The 16,930-nt window shown below is 46.6% G+C and overlaps 1 protein-coding gene across 4 annotated transcripts in view; it reads right to left on the bottom strand.

Annotated features, from left to right (window-relative positions):
• The window catches only part of EVC2 (EvC ciliary complex subunit 2), a 118,109-nt gene that overhangs the window by 69,597 nt on the left and 31,582 nt on the right, over positions 1–16,930 (bottom strand). For all 4 annotated transcript variants that reach the window (XM_032333808.1, XM_032333809.1, XM_032333807.1 and 1 more), the window contains exon 9: positions 13,673–13,812. In XM_032333808.1, coding sequence (XP_032189699.1) covers positions 13,673–13,812 — 140 coding nt within the window. The remainder of the gene's footprint in view (positions 1–13,672; positions 13,813–16,930) is intronic.

Raw genomic sequence — 16,930 nt, 5'->3', positions numbered from 1 at the left:
TACAGCATCACCACTCTGGGTTCAGATGAGGCCCCAGAGGCACAGGATTGTACTCAAGGTCAAGATGATTAAGTGGCAGATCAGGAGTAGGGGACATGCATTGTGTGCAAACGGTCCAGCCTGAACCCAGGTCACATGTTCTGCTCACCAGGCAAGGAGACACAAATACCTCTTCCGTGTGCAAAAGATGTCTAGCCTCGTGCATGAGAAGGAAACAAGCAGATTAGGGCTACAAGGAAATGCCATGGTTTCCTATCAGACTGCCACATATAGAATAATCTAGAGCTGCTGTGACTCAGGTATGCAACACAGGGACTCCCCATGCTAGACAGTAACTGGCCTGGCCTCGATGGTGGGCAATCAGACAGCATAAACGAAAAGCACACAATAAGGCAATTCCTCTTTGAAGAATCCAAGCTGCAGTAAACTTTGCACGCAGCCCTCCGTGTGAGAAGTTAACAGCCCTAGAGTCACCGGGGGCTGGGGAGCACAGGGCCACCACATGGGTTCTGCACTCAGACCACCTGGGCTCACATCCTCCTACTTGCTGCATGACTCTGGACAAGTGACTCACACGCTGTGCTTTAGTTTCCTCATCTGTAAAAAGTCCTTAGCTCAGAAGCTGCTCTGAGAAGCAGATAAGTTAATGCACATAAAACAGTCAGAGCTATACTTGCCAACAGAATCCAATAGGAAATGAAAAGAGTTATTCACCACGACCAAGTGGGATTTTTTCCTGGGCTGCAAGGGTGGTTCAACATCCAAAAAGCACATTTATTAATGTGATACACCACATTAATAAAAGAAAGGACAAGAACCATATGATCCCTTCAATAGATGCAGAAAAAGCATTTGACGAAATACAGCATCCTTTCTTGATGAAAACTCTCCACAGTGTAAGGACAGAGGGAACATGCCTCAACATCATAAAAGCCATACAGGGAAGACCCACAGCTAATATCATCCTCAGTGGGGGATAAACTGAGTACTTTACCTCTAAGGTCAGGAACACAACAGGAATGTCCATTCTCACCACTGCTGTTCAACATAGTACTAGAAGTCCTAGCCTCAGTAGTCAGACAAGTAGAAATAAAAGGCATCCAAATAATAAAAGGAGTAGTCAAACTTTCACTCTTCACAGACAACACAACATTCTATGTATAAAACCGAAAAGACTCCAGCAAAAAATTGCTAGAACTGATGCAGCAATTCAGCAAAGTCACAGGATATAAAATCAATGCACAGAAATCAGTTGTGTTTCTATATACCATAAATGAGGCAGAAGAAAGTGAAATCAAGGAATCGACCCCATTTATAACTGCACCAAAAACCATAAGATACCTAGGAATAAACCTAACCAAAGAGGTAAAAGACCTATACTCTGAGAGCTACAGAACACTTACAAGAGAAATTGAAGAGGGCACGAAGAAATGGACAAACATTCCATGTTCATGGATTGAAAGAACAAATATTATTAAAATATCTGTGCTATCCAAAGCAATCTACACATTCAACACAATGCCTGTCAAAGTATCATCAGCATTTTTCATGGAGTTGGAGCAATTCTATAATTTGTATGGAACCACAAAAGACCCCAAATAGCCAAAGTCATGGTGAAAAAGAAAACCAAAGCCGGGGCATCACAATACCTGACTTCAAGCTCTATTGCAAAGTTGTGATCATGAAGACAGCATAGTACTGGCACAAAAACAGACACACAGATCAATGAAACAGAGCAAAGACTCCAGAAATGGACCCTCAAATCTATGGTCAACTGATCTTCAACAAGGCAGAAAAGAATATCCAATAGAAAAAAAAGACAGTCTCTTCAACAAATAGTGTTAGGAAAATTGGAAAGCCACATGCAGAAGAATGAAATTGGACCACTTTCTTACACCATACACAAATATAAACTCAAAATGGATGAAAGTCCTAAATGTGAGACAGGAATCCATCAAAATCCTAGAGGAGAACATAGGCAGCAACCTCTTTGACCTCAGCCACAGCAACTTCTTGCTAGACATGTCTCCAGAGACGCAGAAAACAAAGCAAAACTGAACTATTGGGACTTCATCAAGATAAAAAAAATCTTTTGCAGCAAAGGAAACAGTCAACAAAACTAAAAGAAAACCTACAGACTGGGAGAAGATATTTGCATTTGTTCTATCAGATAAAGGGTTAGTACCCCAAATCTATAAAGAACTTATCAAACTCAACACCCAAAACACAAAAATCCAGTCAAGAAATGGGCAGAAGACATGAACAGACATTTCTCCAAAGAAGACATACAAATGGCCAAACAGACACATGAAAAAGTGCTCAACATCACTCCGCATTAGGGAAATACAAATTGAAACCACAATAAGATACCACCTCACATCAGTCAGAATGGCTAAAATTAACAAGTCAGGAAACAACAGATGTTGGCAAGAATGAGGAGGAAGGGGAACCCTCCTATACTGTTGGTGGGAATGTAAGCTGGTGCAGCTACTCTGGAAAACAGCATGGAGGTTCCTCAAAAAGTTAAAACCAGAGCTACCCTATGACCCAATAATTGCACTGCTGGTATCTATTTAAAGGATACAAATGTAGTGATCCGTAGGGGCACGTGCACCCCAATGTTTATAGCAGCAATGTCCACAATAGCCAAACTATATATATATATATGTATGTATATATATATATACATATATATATATATGATGAAATACTACTCAGTCATCAAAAAGAATGAAATCTTTCATTTACAATATTGTGGATGGATCTAGACGGTATTATGCTGAGTGAAATAAGTCAGTCCAAGAAAGACAAATCCCATATGATTTCACTCATATGTGGTATTTAAGAAACAAAACATGAACATAGGGAAAGGGAGGGAAAAATAAAATAAGGTGAACTCGGAGATGGAGACAAGAGACTCTTAACTCTAGGGAACAAACTGGAGGGTTGCTGGAGGGGAGGCGGTTGGGGAATGGGGTAACTGGCATTAGGCAGGGCACGTGATGTGATGAGCCCTGGGTGTTACATGCAACTGATGAAATCACTGACCTCTACTTCTGAAACTAGTAATACATTATATGTTAACTAAATTGAGTTTAAGTAAATAATTTAAAACAATCAGAGCCATGGACGATCTCCACAGGATCCATGCCTGGCACGGGGAACAGACTGCCTTCAGGGCAGGAATGAGAAAACAATTTGATTTTCACGGTTATGGTCTTTTGAGCCACTCTAATTCTTTGTCTCGTTCATTATTTACTACTCAAAAAATTGGCTAAGCGACAGAAAAAAGAAAAGTGGGCATTAATCAGATTCGGGGGGTATGTGCATGCTCTTCCCTGGGGCACAGGCAGTTTCTGGGTAGCTTCTGACAGCCTCTCTCTGGGCTGCTCTTTGGGGATGGTGCCAGACCAACTACATATATGAAGGTCAAGGTGGTGGGCCCAGGGCAGGACCCGAAACATCTTCTAGGAGCACCGCAATCCCCAGAAAAGTCAGCTGTTCTCCTGCCTGCCTGTGTGGACTACGTGTTTGTGACAAGGATCCATTGGGTGGAGACTGGTGAATCAAAATGGCCAGGGCCGGTGAGGGGCCATGCCCTTCTCCCTTTTCCTGGGGCCCCTTCGTGTGGAGGAGCTCTGTGAGGGAACTGAAGCAGGGACAGGGGCTGGCAGTTGGCATGAGCAGCCACAGCACCTGGTGGTGTCCTGGAGCAGGCGATCCCTGAAGTAGGCTTTATGGAGAGGCAAGCAGTGTCTCACTGCAGGGCTCACAATGCCTGCACATAAAGCCATATCCTTCGACCTAGCTTTTCAGTGTAGATGAAAGTGATGGCTGATTTATTCTTTTGGCCAGGTTGGAGAACATACCTGATGTATGTCTTTTTTTTTTTTTTTTAAGATTTTATTTATTTGACAGAGATCTCAAGTAGGCAGAAAGGCAGGCAGAGAGAGACCAGGAAGCAGGCTCCATGCTGAGCAGAAAGCTCAGGCTCAATCCGAGGACCCTGGGATCATGACCTGAGCCAAAGGCAGAGGCTTTAACCCCCTGAGCTACCCAGGTGCCCCTGCCTGATGTATGTCTTATTGCCTAACTGGCTTAGGACTCCAGGTTGAGGAGAGATGGGAGCTCTTTTCGGACCCCCTCAGATACTCCAACAGTTGAGGTGATTCCTTTTATCTCTAAGAAACCCCTAAGAGGAGGCATGAGCCTCGTGGCCTGGACGGGGTGGTGTGGATTAGGTGGGATGCTAAGTCAGGGAGAACATCACATTGTGCCAGGCAAAGTCTCACCAGACCAGGTGTAAACCACTCATGCATGGGGGCTTTCGAGGCTATTCCAGCTTGCACAATCTCATGGTGCTGTATTTATCCATCTGTGACCTGTTTCCCCGGTAGACGGAGGGCATCTTGGGGCTGCTTGCTTTTCTCAGCTTCCTCTCCCGCACCTCGCCTACCACAGTGCTAGGCACTCAGCGGGGACTCAGAAAGCACCTGCTGGAAGGAGGAAAGCATCTTCTCCCAGAAACCCTCGCCTTGCAGACCATACGGGCTGCCATGGAAACCAGATGGGCATTACTGCCGCTCTGCTCCACCGCAGTCCCTGTTCTGTCCCCCATAAAAAAAATCCCATTTTGGCTTGTCAGCCGCTGGCAGGAACCCGGCACCTCGTGGGAACTGGGCAGCGGGGCACAGCTCTGTGGATGGGGTTTCCGCCTCACCCAGCAGACTCCACCCCAGAGCATCTGAAGGGAGGCAGCAGGCCAACACCTTGACCTCAGCCTAGTGAAACTGACTTTGGGCCTCTGGCCTCCAGCCCCATGACAGAAGAAGCTCTGTTCTCTGGAGCCCCCAAGTGTGTGGTCACTTGTTAGAGCAGCCATAGGAAACACCTCTCATCCGTCTCCTGCTCCCCTAAAACAGAGAGCCTGGGGCCAGCTTCTGTCCTAGCAGCCTAGCGGGCAGCCACAGCTAGCCCCCCCTTAATAAATAAGACACCCAGAGTCACCTGACAGTAAGTGCCCCTGCTAAGACTCACACCAGAAGGTCTTGCTTCTCAACCTGATCTCTCACCCCGGGCTCCACTCCCGCCCCCCGGCCTTTGGCAGCCTCTGCACCTCCCCCTGGATCCCTGCAGGAGCAAATCCCTCATCAGGGCTGGGCTGGGACCTCCAGCCTCACGTGGGCATGCTACCTGCCCAGTAACTCTCCGGCTTCTGCTAGTAAGCCACCTCCCCACTCTTCAGGACTGTGCCATACCTTCCCACAGTCCTCCCCTCTTCTTCCCAATGTCCTCACCTGTACGACCCTGAGAAGCATCACACAGATACGTGCCTTGTTCACACCTCCCATCCACACCCCTGCACACATCTCTGTGTTCTCTGGACCTTTCTTCCCGGAGGTCCCAGTCCCTCCCCTGTGCCGACACGGGAGCACTGGCTCACCTTCTCAGTACCCTCTTCCCCGCAACTGCTGCTCTCCCCTCAAGCTCTCAGCCTCCCCCCATCTGCGGACCATCCCCCGCAGAATGCTCAGGGCCTCTGGCATCACCCTAAATGTCCTTCTCCTAGCCCTGGGCTCCCTTAGTATGCTGCTCCCCTGCACAGCAGAGTGGGTGAGTCATAGCGGTGATGGTGGCCACTGCATTTGCCCTGTGCTCCCCAAACCTGCTCTGGCCTTCAGCCATGTCCCGGCAGCAAAAACAGGACACCTTCCAGTCTTCACCTGACTGAACTGCAGGCAATACCAGACACAGCTGTTCACCCCTCTTGGCTTTCCTGCTCTCACTGTCCTGGTTTCCTGTTACCTTTCTGACAATGTAAAGGCTGCAGTTCCAGAGGGCACCGTCTCGCTTCCCTCCCCTCGATGCCACTCTCCACTCTCCAGGGGCTCCCTCCGGGGTCCCCATCCTGCCACCCCCAGCCCCAGGCCTGTGTCTGAACAGACATGTCCATCTGGCGTCTCTAGGCATCTTCGACTCGCCCAGCCCAGATGCACCTCTGGATCCGTCCTCAAAACTCAATCCTCCCTCTTCCCTTGTCTTAGGAAGCAGCACGGCCACGAGCTGACGGCTCTTCTCCCACAAAGACCACTTCCAAGCTGTCAGTAGGTGCCACTCATCCTCCCTCATCTGTCCCTGGATTCCACAGGCCCCCATGTAGCCCTTGGGAGGGACATCACACAGAGCTACAGCCTGGGGGTACTCCTGGGAAACGGGCCCTGAGTGAGGGGCCCCTGCAGAGTCCAGCCGGACCACGGCCAAGGGAGTTGGTGACGGCCGATGGAACAGCCGCTCTGCTGTCCACGGCCGGACTCCCTGGGACGGACTCTGGGCTGCCCGTGAAGCCATGTCACACCTGGGAATGCACTGTGCTTACATCTAGTGTGAGCAACGCCGCACCTTCTCACATCTTAGCTGTCAAGTTAACCCTACAGCTTCGAACGCACCTGCTGGTGACTCTCCATCAGGCTTACGGGGAAACTGCTCTGGGACATACTTGTGCTGGCTCGGTGTGACCCTATAGCCCACTTCCTCGTGCCCCTGCCATGCTGGCCTCATCACCTCCTAGACCCTCAAGGGCCCATCTATGTCCCTTCCTGTTCTCCATCCATTTGGCGCCTAAAGGATGCTCAATCACTCAGGTCTTGGTTCCCCCGACCCTCCACTTCGGGGGTCCTCCTGGAGCCCCCAGGCAAAAGTGAAACCCCGCTTTTCTTTAACAGAGCCCCTTCCCCTTGAAAGCCCCGACACGCTGTGGAACTGCAGGGTTAGCTGTGCGCGTCTTTGTGCTCTGCCCCTGTGTTTCCCGTGACGACCCACACCCGACGCCACACCAGCATCCAGCCAGGGCCTCCCAATGACTGCACACAGGAGCGAACAACCCAGAAAGGGCAAAGGAACCATAGAAACTTTGGGTGAGTTGCTTAATTTCCCTGCAGTTAATTTCCTGTTTAAGTTCCAGAAATGAGAAACAAGATTATATCTCCTCAGTGTTAATATAAAATAAAATATAAAATAAAAAGGGCATAGTTGTAAAAAAAAAGAAAGAAAGGAAACACAGAAAAAACAATACCACATAGCTGGCACACAGAAACCATTCACTACGTGGATCTAAAAGCCTTGATTCAACCAATACTCACTGAATGCTGCCTCTGTCCGAACCATAATTCGGAGACAGCTTAGAAGGGGATGTTGGTGGCATCAAAAGACAGCGATGAGCTTCCTTTAAATAACAGGAAATAAACACTCACCTAGACTTTCTTCTCTTCCTTTCCTTTCTTTCTTTTCTTTTCCTTTGCCTCTCTTGGAAAAATCTAAGTGTAATATTTTTTAAAAGCTGTTTTGTCAATATAACAAATCTGAAAGCACACAGATCTGAAAGCACACAGTCCTGGGCCCAAACTCATGACGCTTGTGTGACCTTAGGCAAAACCAATCAACCTTTCTGAACCTCAGCTTCCTTTCCAGAGCCACTGTGAGAATTACCTAAGGTCATGGGCAAGAGGTGCCTGGCAGTTGTCAGCGCCAGGCTAAGGCCGGAGCTAAGATACTGTGGGCTCTCCACACTTCTAGAAGCTTCCAGAGCTGACACTGTGAGCTCTCCACGCTTCTCGAACCTTCCAAAGCTGCCAATAGTGCCCTGTTCCTCCTCCCTCTGGCCTCCGCATGCCTGGGGCTGAGCGGCCTCCATTAGGACAACTGTCTAGGAGCCTGACACAAACCAAAGGAAAGACCTCTCCCTCAGATCCTCTCTGTGAGAGATGGACCATGAAGAAATGATGTCAAAGATAAACAACCACACAGACCAAGGAGATGCTCTTTGTCAAAGATAAATCAGCAAGAGAGAGCAAGGTTAGGGCTCTGATGGGTCTGAGCAACAAGGCGGCAATCCAGACATCTAATGACACATTTAGAAGCCTAGCTAAGCTTCACATAAGAAATACAAATGGGATAAATAATTCACTAGAGAAAAAAGCTGTTTTTAGTGCGGAGACAATCACAGATTTCCATGCATCCTAAGCCCCTGACATTCTGAGTGACATTTTCTTTCTGGGAGCTCCTAAAGCCTGACTATAAGTCAAGATGGAAAGATTAAAAGTAACTGACAATGCTATGATTAAAAAAAAACAAAACAAAAACCCCGCGAGGTCCCTAAAATGAGCATTCAACCACGGAGTGTGAAGCAGAACGGGCGTTTGATAAATACTGAATATTGGGATGTGGTGGTGGAGAAGAGAAGGGGGTGAGGGAGGTGGGGGGGAGGAGGACCGGGGGAGGGGGGCGGGACAAATGCAGCTCTCCAGTGAGCACTCTTCAGGCCATGCTTGACAATCAATGCCAAACGTTCTTCCAGCAAAACAAATCTGGTGCCCCAGGAGAAATGAACATAAAATTCCAGAGCTCCTAGGTGATTTACAAGAATAAAATCTTGGTAACCTCAATGTCCTCGCTGTATTCACATACCAGGAGGAGCACTGTTCATTTCAGAGAATACGGGGCTTAGGGAAGCCTATGCTCCCCACAGCCCATCACTTCTTGAACCAACAACAAAAACAGGATAATTAATAACTCTGTATATGGTACTGCTACCATTTCTGTTACACACTCTTACTATCATGTGCACTATTGTTTATTTACTTATTTTTATTATAATATGTTAATCTCCATATAGTATATAATTAGTTTTTGATGCAGTGTTCCATGATTCATTGTTTACGTGTAACACCCAGTGCTCCATGCAATCTGTGCCCTCCTTAATACCCATCATCAGGCTCACCCATCCCTCTACCCCTCTTCCTTCTAAAACCCTCAGTGTGTTTCTCAGAGTCCATAGTATCTCATGGTTCTTCTCCCCCTCTGATTTACCCTAATTCCTTTTTCCTTTCCTTCTCCTAATGTCCTCCATGTTATTCCTTATGCTCCACAAGTAAGTGAAACCATCTGATAATTGATTCTCTCTGCTTGACTTATTTCACTCAGCATAATCTCCCCCAGGACCATTCATGTTGATGCAAAAGTTGGGCATTCATCCTTTCTGATTGCTGAGTAATATTCCATTGTATATGGACCGTATCTTCTTTATCCATTCATATGTTGAGGGGGTATCTCGGCTCTTTCTACAGTTTGGCTATAATGGACATTGCTGCTATGAGATCCTAGCTAATAGGATCCAACAGTACATCAAAAAGATTATCCACCATGATCAGGTGGGATTGATCCCTGGGATGCAAGCATGGTTCAACATTTGCAAATCAATCAATGTGATAGAACAAATCAGTAACAGAAGAGAGAAGAACCACATGGTCCTCTCAATTGATGCAGAAAAAGCATTTGACAAGATACAGCATCCGTTCCTGATTAAAACTCTTCAAAGTGTAGGGATAGAGGGAACATTCCCCAATTTCATAAAATCCATCTATGAAAAACCCACAATGAATATCATCCTCAATGGGAAAAAGCTGACAGCCTTCCCATTAAGATCAGGAACACGACAAGAATGCCCACTCTTGCCATTATTGTTCAACACAGTACTAGACATCCTAGCAACAGTAATCAGACAACAAAGAAAAATAAAATGTATTCAAATTGGCAAAGAAGAAGTCAAACACTCTTTCTTTGCAGATGACATGATACTTTATGTGGAAAACCCAAAAGACCTCACCCCCAAATTACTGGAACTCATGCAGCAATTCAGTAATGTGGCAGGATACAAAATCAATGCACAGAAATCAGTTGCTTTCTTATACACTAACAATGAAAATACAGAAAGGGAAATTAGAGATTTGATTCCATTTACAATAGCATCAAGAACCATAAGATACCTGGGAATAAACCTAACCAAAGAGGTAAAGGATCTATACTCGAGGAACTACAGAACACTCATGAAAGGAATAGAAGAAGACACAAAAAGATGGAAAAACATTCCGCTCATGGACCGGAAGAATTAACATTGTTAAAATGTCTATACTGCCTAGAGCAATCTGTATGTTCAATGCCATGCTGATCAAAACATCAGTGTCATTTTTCAAAGTGCTAGAACAAACAATCTTAAAATTTGTATGGAACCAAAAAAGACCCCAAATTGCCAAGGAAATGTTGAAAAAGAAAAACAGAGCTGGAAGCATCACATTGCCTGATGTCAAGCTTTATTACAAAGCTGTGATGACCACAACAGCATGGTACTGGCACAAAAACAGACACACAGACCAATGGAACAGAGTAGAGAGCCCAGATATGGACCCTCAACCTTAAGTACTATTGTTTATTAATAAACACATGTATTACATACATGTGTATGCTGATCACAGCCCTAATTCCTCTGGCCAGAGGTTGTGGTATATGACCTACTTGCAAATTAAATATCTAGGAGCTGATCACACAATCCAAATCATTTGAATCCACTTTTTATCTCCATGTTATGGAAGAAAACAGACTTCTATCTAGGAAATATTTCACTAATCATGTGCTTCTACCATTTAATGTAATAAGAGACATTTAAGAACCTCCGCCAGTAACCAGCCACCTTTCTCCCCACTGCCCATCTAATCCTCCCTCCTCCCTCTTGGGTAGTGTGGCAAATTTTAATTGGTCGCCCTCGGCATTCAGATTAGAGAATTAAGCTAAAATGAAGGACCACACGTGAATGGCGACACAAAGCTCAGTTAGCCAAGCTGTACAACTCTGGACCCAGAAATTGATGAACAAGGGTCACTGATTCCAGACTCCCGGGAAATAGGACCAGAGCTACTCTACCTTGCTCCCAAGCTCTCCCATTTTCAGTTGCTGTTTGCACTGCTCTTGAGAAGGACTCCAAGAGAAGGACTCCAAATCCAAGAGGGGTTGATCTACTTAAAGGCATCTCTTTACCACCTGCTCATCCCCCTTCAAGTCAGGCCCCAGCTCCGAGGCAAAACCCAGAGAGGACTCAGCCACCAAGTCCCTGTTATATCATTAAACTTAGCAGCAATCCCCCGCACTTATGATTTCCCCAGTCAGAGATGAAGAAACTGGGGCTTAGAGAGTATCTGTGAAACATAACGTGGCTGAGATTCCATCGAGAAAGCTCCAGTCCTAACCTGTCACTTACTACATAAGTGACTCTGAATACAGCTCGTTACCAAGAAGAGCACCAGATCCTTCAACTAGCGAAACTAGTTCAAATAGAGGCAAAATAAGATGCCTTCCCAAAGAGTATTAGCATGGGGACCAAATCAACGTGTGGAAAAGAGACTGCATTTTTAAACACTGCACAAATACAAGGTATTGTATAAAAACTTAAGTCAATACAGCTTATCAGCATCATGATGACTCCAAATTGACAGCAATTAGTTCCCAGGGGGAAGTGCGCAGGTAAAGATATGCATCCCGAATCTAGGATCAGAAGAAGCTTGTGGTAAATGGAATCCAGCTTGAGGGGTTCCCACGGGGTCCCGTTGCTAATCATCATCAATATAGCAGGAAGCAAAGAAAGGAAAAATAAAAGCATGATAAAACCAGTAAGAATTCTACGTGTTCAGATGGTGTTTTTGGTAAAAATGGATCTTCCAAAGATCGTGGCCCAGCCTGAGCATCGCACTTCCCTTGTGAAGGCGTACCCCTCTCATACGCCTCTCTGTGGGCATTCTACAAGCAGAAGACCCAGAGATCTACCAAGCAGTAAAACTGATGCCCCCTCCTCTCCCACTCAAACAAACAAGCAAATAGAACCCAGAACTCTAGGGAGGCTTCCTGAGTTTTTCCCTCCCTTCAGTGGGCAAACTACACACCCCTATGCAGACCTACTCAACCACATGACCACCAGTGACCAAGTTCTATAAGCTCTTCCTTTGTATCCCTCTCCTCACCCAACCTACGGCTCTTGCCCTCATTATACATCCACATCGTCTACAAAAGTCTGGATTTAACCTTCTAGGCCATTCTCCTTTTGTATTCAGAGTGGCCTTTGGAACATGATCTGCCCATATTAACAGGCCATTCCCTGGGTCTCCAGTGTCTACTGTGAGCCTGACAACCAGAACCCTCCACAAACTAGCCCGTCTTACCCAGAACTTCTATTTAAGTAACTTGACCCAGGGTACATGGTGGCACAGCCCGACGTAAATCCGATCTAACTCCAAGGAGCTCTGTGCTATGTTGGGCTTTGCTTGTTTCCCTCCGTCTCTCTCACAGGCTCTCCCCACGGCAGGGACTGTGGCTGTTCATCATCTAGAATGTGGCTTACACAAAGACAGGCTCTGTTCTTACTAAGAGTGATCCAGGTAATCTGGACAAACTATCCCATCAAAAATAATTAGAAAAGCTGACCAAAAACAATCAGGTTGAGGCCATCTGAGAACTAAGAAGGAGTAATAAAAGACGAGGCCAAGACCTAGCAGAACTAAGAAATTCAGAGAGGTAGGTACCCCCACATCTGGGGTCACCTCGTTTCAAAGGGCATCCTCCAAATACCAGAAGCAGCAGCCCAAGGGCAGATAAACTCTGCAGAATCCTTAACAGATCTGTAGTACTGAAGAGACAGAAACTCAAGTCCAGGGACTCCAAGAAGAGGTCACCCTGATGAAGACACTGAGCCTTTGGTTGGTACAGATGACTTAAGAGTAAAGATGAGCCAGAAACAGGCCAGCCCTTAAAAGACCTGAAGCCCTAGCTCTCTCGTTTACTAGCGTGCACCCTGGGGCAAGCTCCGCAGACTCTCTCAATCCCCCATCCTTGAGATGGTAAGAAGAGCAACACCTGCTCCGTAGGGAGGCTAATAGGATTGAGTTCGTATCCATGCAGTGTTCAAAACTGTGTCCAGCTCTAGGTTCTGCTGTACACAGGCGAGACGCTGTAAGTTTTTGTTAAATACATAAAAAAGAACAGAATTCAGTTCAGCAAACACACTGCCTGGCCTGGCCTCTCTCTCTCTCCAGCTGCCTCTTCCTTTATTTCTCTGTATTCAATACCCCAATTCACACATCAGTTGTACTGAGCTACTTTGCTTCACCAAATGCATCTTGCTCATCCCCTATTCTTTCATCCGTCCTTTCTTCCCTCTGCCTGAAGTCTTTCTTCTCTTAACCCACTTGGAAAGCCTACAGCCATGCTTCAAGAACTAGTTAAAATATAACCTCCTCTGGGAAGCATTTCTTTGACCCTCTCAGAGGTAATTAGTTCCTCTTCTCGGCTCAGCTAGTCTTGATTTCCTTTTTTTTTTTTTTTTCAAGATTTTATTTATTTGACAGAGAGAGAGAAATCACAAGTAGGCAGAGAGGCAGGCAGAGAGAGAAGGGAAGCAGGCTCCCTGCGGAGCAGAGAGCCCGACGTGGGGCTTGATCCCAGGACCCTGGGATCATGACCCGAGCCAAAGGCAGAGGCTTTAACCCACTGAGCCACCCAGGCGCCCCTTGATTTCCTTTTTAGCATGGTGTTCATCAAACTGCTTTGATCCCTTCTGTTTATGTGTCTGTCTTCCCCATTAGCTTATAGCACGAACTATGTCTTATTCATCCCTTTTCCCAAATACTAAGCATAGCAGTAGTTCCATGATGACTAGTGAGTAACAAACGAATGATTAACTGAATAATTAATTAATTAATTAATTGATGAAATGTACTCAGTGTTTGCTTTCAGGCTAGTGCAGCTAAAGCATTTATCATATCCAAGCAAGTACAGGGCAGTTAAGAATTCTTACTCTTCTAAAGCTTGAAGCATGCTCCCGGGGTCCTCTGAAGACAGAATGTCAATCATTTGGTCATTGAGAGCAAGGTCCTCATTGACATCATCGGGGGAGGTGAACTGCGAGTGCTCCAGCTTGCTCTCATGATGCTGAACCTGCAGAGAAGTTTCAGAAACAATTGAGAGGGCCTTCTTGTGAATGTCATGTGCTGAGAAAGCTATGAGGGAAGGCAGGAGTCAGAGAACCTTGCTGGCCCCACTTGTGAGCAGGGTAAACTCAGGTAAGACACTGTATTTCCCTGGGCCTCTACTTTCTCATAAAAAAAGGGGAGGGATTTTACTTCTAGTAGCCCTGCATGGGGATATTGTGTATATTAACAAAACAATGGATGGAAAGACCTTTGTTGCAACCTGTAAAGACCTATAAAGTATTTCACCATCATCACCTTCACCACCACCACTGTCACCATAATCACCATCATGATCACCACTATCATCACCATCATATCATCACCAACATCATAACCATCATCAGCCATCAACATCATCACCATCAACATCCTCATCACTATCAACATCATCGCCACCATCACCACCAACACCATCACCATCATTACCACCATCACCATCACCATCTTCATCACCAGTCACCATCATCACCATCATCTCATCACACCATCATCATCACCATCACCACTATCACCACCACTCCATCATCATCATCATCACCACCATCATCATCATCCCCAGCAACATCATCACCACCAACACCACCATCATCATTACCATCAGCAGCACCACCACCATAATCATCACACAGACAGAAATTCTATTTGGCAGATGGACTTCAACTTCATGCATGTGGCTAGTTTCTAATCAGAATATAGAATTGTCAAATGGAAGTGACATGGGAGATAATGAAGCCTGACCCAGTGATTGGATAGCTCTATCTGTTTTGTCCTTATTGTTGATTCTGCAAAATGGTTGACAATTAGTTAATATTTAAGAATTTTTGTCCCTGTGGCTTTTATATGTTATTATCACAAAACTGTCCCAACAAAATAAGTGCTATTGCCCCACATTACATATAAGAAACCATAACTCAGAGGAGTAAAATAACATGTGCATCCACACAGCTCATGAAGAGTCAGGGTTGGTATCTGGTCCCAAATCGGTCTAACTCCTAGGGTAGAAGGAGTGAAGAAAGCTAGAAGGGGTGAAGAAGTCTGTCTTGTGTTTTATAGCACACTGTCTCACTGGTTGCCTCGGGTTTCCAAAAATAAAGAAAAATGTGAAAAGAGTTCATTCTGTGAACTTCAAGGGTCTTCAGACCCTTGAATCAACGCTTTTCTTTTCTCTCTGCAGGTGTAACGATCAGCCTTTCATCTCCAGGAAATGATTCCTGCTCCTTCATCAAAGCAGTGAGGAAGTTTTGTTCTTCTGTGATAGATAATGGCTTTGGGAGACAAGCCCAAGGTCTGATGAAAGGGGTCCTTTTTCTCCTCCCCCCTTTTGCCTGCTACAGACACTGTGGACCGATCTCACTTTGAAATGACCATCCTCTCCTCTGGGAAGCAGACACCAAGTGAACAATGGTGACAGGACCTCCAGCCTCCAGACATGGCCCCCAGAAGCCAGATCCAGCCTATCCTTGGCTGCCTGAAGCAAGTGTTTAAATTCATGGGCCTCAGGTTCCTCAATACAAATGAGGGGGGAGAGATGGCAGATGCTCCCTTCAAGGTGCTGGGCCCCTGGGTGACAATGAGTTGCAGCAGCTCCAGCCCTCCCAACCCTGGAGGCACCAACAAACTGCCATGGACGCTTACTTCCCACAGTGTCTTCTGGTGGCAGCCCATCTCACTCTATGAACTGCTGTCCTGATTTCCTTCCCCTCTGTCCATCCACTGTTGGGCTGAGGGCTCATTCATTTCCTCACACACTTATTCAGCACCCTCCAAGCACCAGGCTCCATACCACACAACGGGAAGGTGGCAGATACCATCTGTTTTCTACCCATGTCCCCTCCCCCTTGCTGTTTCAGTGTCCACTACGCTCCTTTCCCTAAAGGCTTGTGCTGGCCTTTGGAGTCCATGCCAGGGAAATAACATCACCCTTTGTCCGGGCTCCTGTGGGGACTCTGACAATACTGACTCCCTCGGTGGCCCTCCATCTTGTTCATGTTCTCTCTTCAAGCTATGTGTTCCCCCTCGGAGATGAAGATACATACCTTGGAAATGCCCACCAATGTTGGAAGGGGGAGGCTTGTTTAGGCACTCTGTAAATTTGTTAAAGATAGCATGATCTCTCCCACTCCTGAAGCACAGACGGTGCCTTGAGATCTAATGAAAGGGTAGCTGTCAATTAGGTGCACGCAAACCCTTGGAGGAAGTGGGTCCTCTGCTCTCACTAAAATGCCCTCTGCACCACCCTTCACTCTAGACAATCTGTGGACTAAGGCCTGGACTTTGTGAGGCTAGCTGCAGAGCATCTAGATCAACCTCAACCTGATCACCTATCAGTAAGTTATCCTAAATAAAAGTCTGTGTAAATGGTATGGAGTTGCCTGCTTCGTTCTCTGGTCTCCAAGTGTCTTCTCAGTGGGGAGAACAGTCCTTCCTCCCCCACCTTCTAACAGCTCCATCGCCCCCGTGTCCTTGACCGATGACCAGTGGTGTATGATATATACCCCAGCTCCTTCCCTCCTTAGGTGGGATGACTCTGAGGCTATTTTCCTACTCTCCGCTGAGTTCCTGGGCAAGGTGAAGCTCCAGGGGCCCAGAGTGGTAACGTGACCAGCTGCCTTCCCTTCCTGCCTCACCTCCTGACCCCACACAAATACTTCCTGGGATCAGTCCCCATATAAACTACTTGCATTTGGACTCCGGGCCTAGGATGTGCTTCCGTGGGAACCCAGACCAAAACAGGAATAGAGAGATTAAGACATTCACAGATGAGCCCAAGAAATTAGGAGGTGTACTATGTGGGGTCTACAGAAGCTAGGACAGGAACCGAGAGAGACGGCTCCCAGCCCAGCCAGAACTATGCTCACTGAAGGGCAGAGAGGATCAAAAAAGCCTCCGGTGTGAGTGTGGTGAGCTCACGCTCTCAGGGAATGCTGAGTCACTGGGTTGACTGGGGCTGAGGTAAGAAGTAGACAGTGGTAGCAGAGGTTGGCAGAAGCCGGCCAAGGGGGCTTCCCAAGCCAGGCTGAAGGACCTGGTCTCCCCATGAGGACAAAGTGAGCCAAAGATCTTTCAGCAGGGAGTGTGGACCA

Source organism: Mustela erminea, chromosome 2 (assembly GCF_009829155.1).
Source record: "Mustela erminea isolate mMusErm1 chromosome 2, mMusErm1.Pri, whole genome shotgun sequence".
NCBI classification, from domain to species: Eukaryota; Metazoa; Chordata; class Mammalia; order Carnivora; family Mustelidae; genus Mustela; species Mustela erminea.
This window is presented reverse-complemented; position numbering and strand designations above follow the sequence as displayed.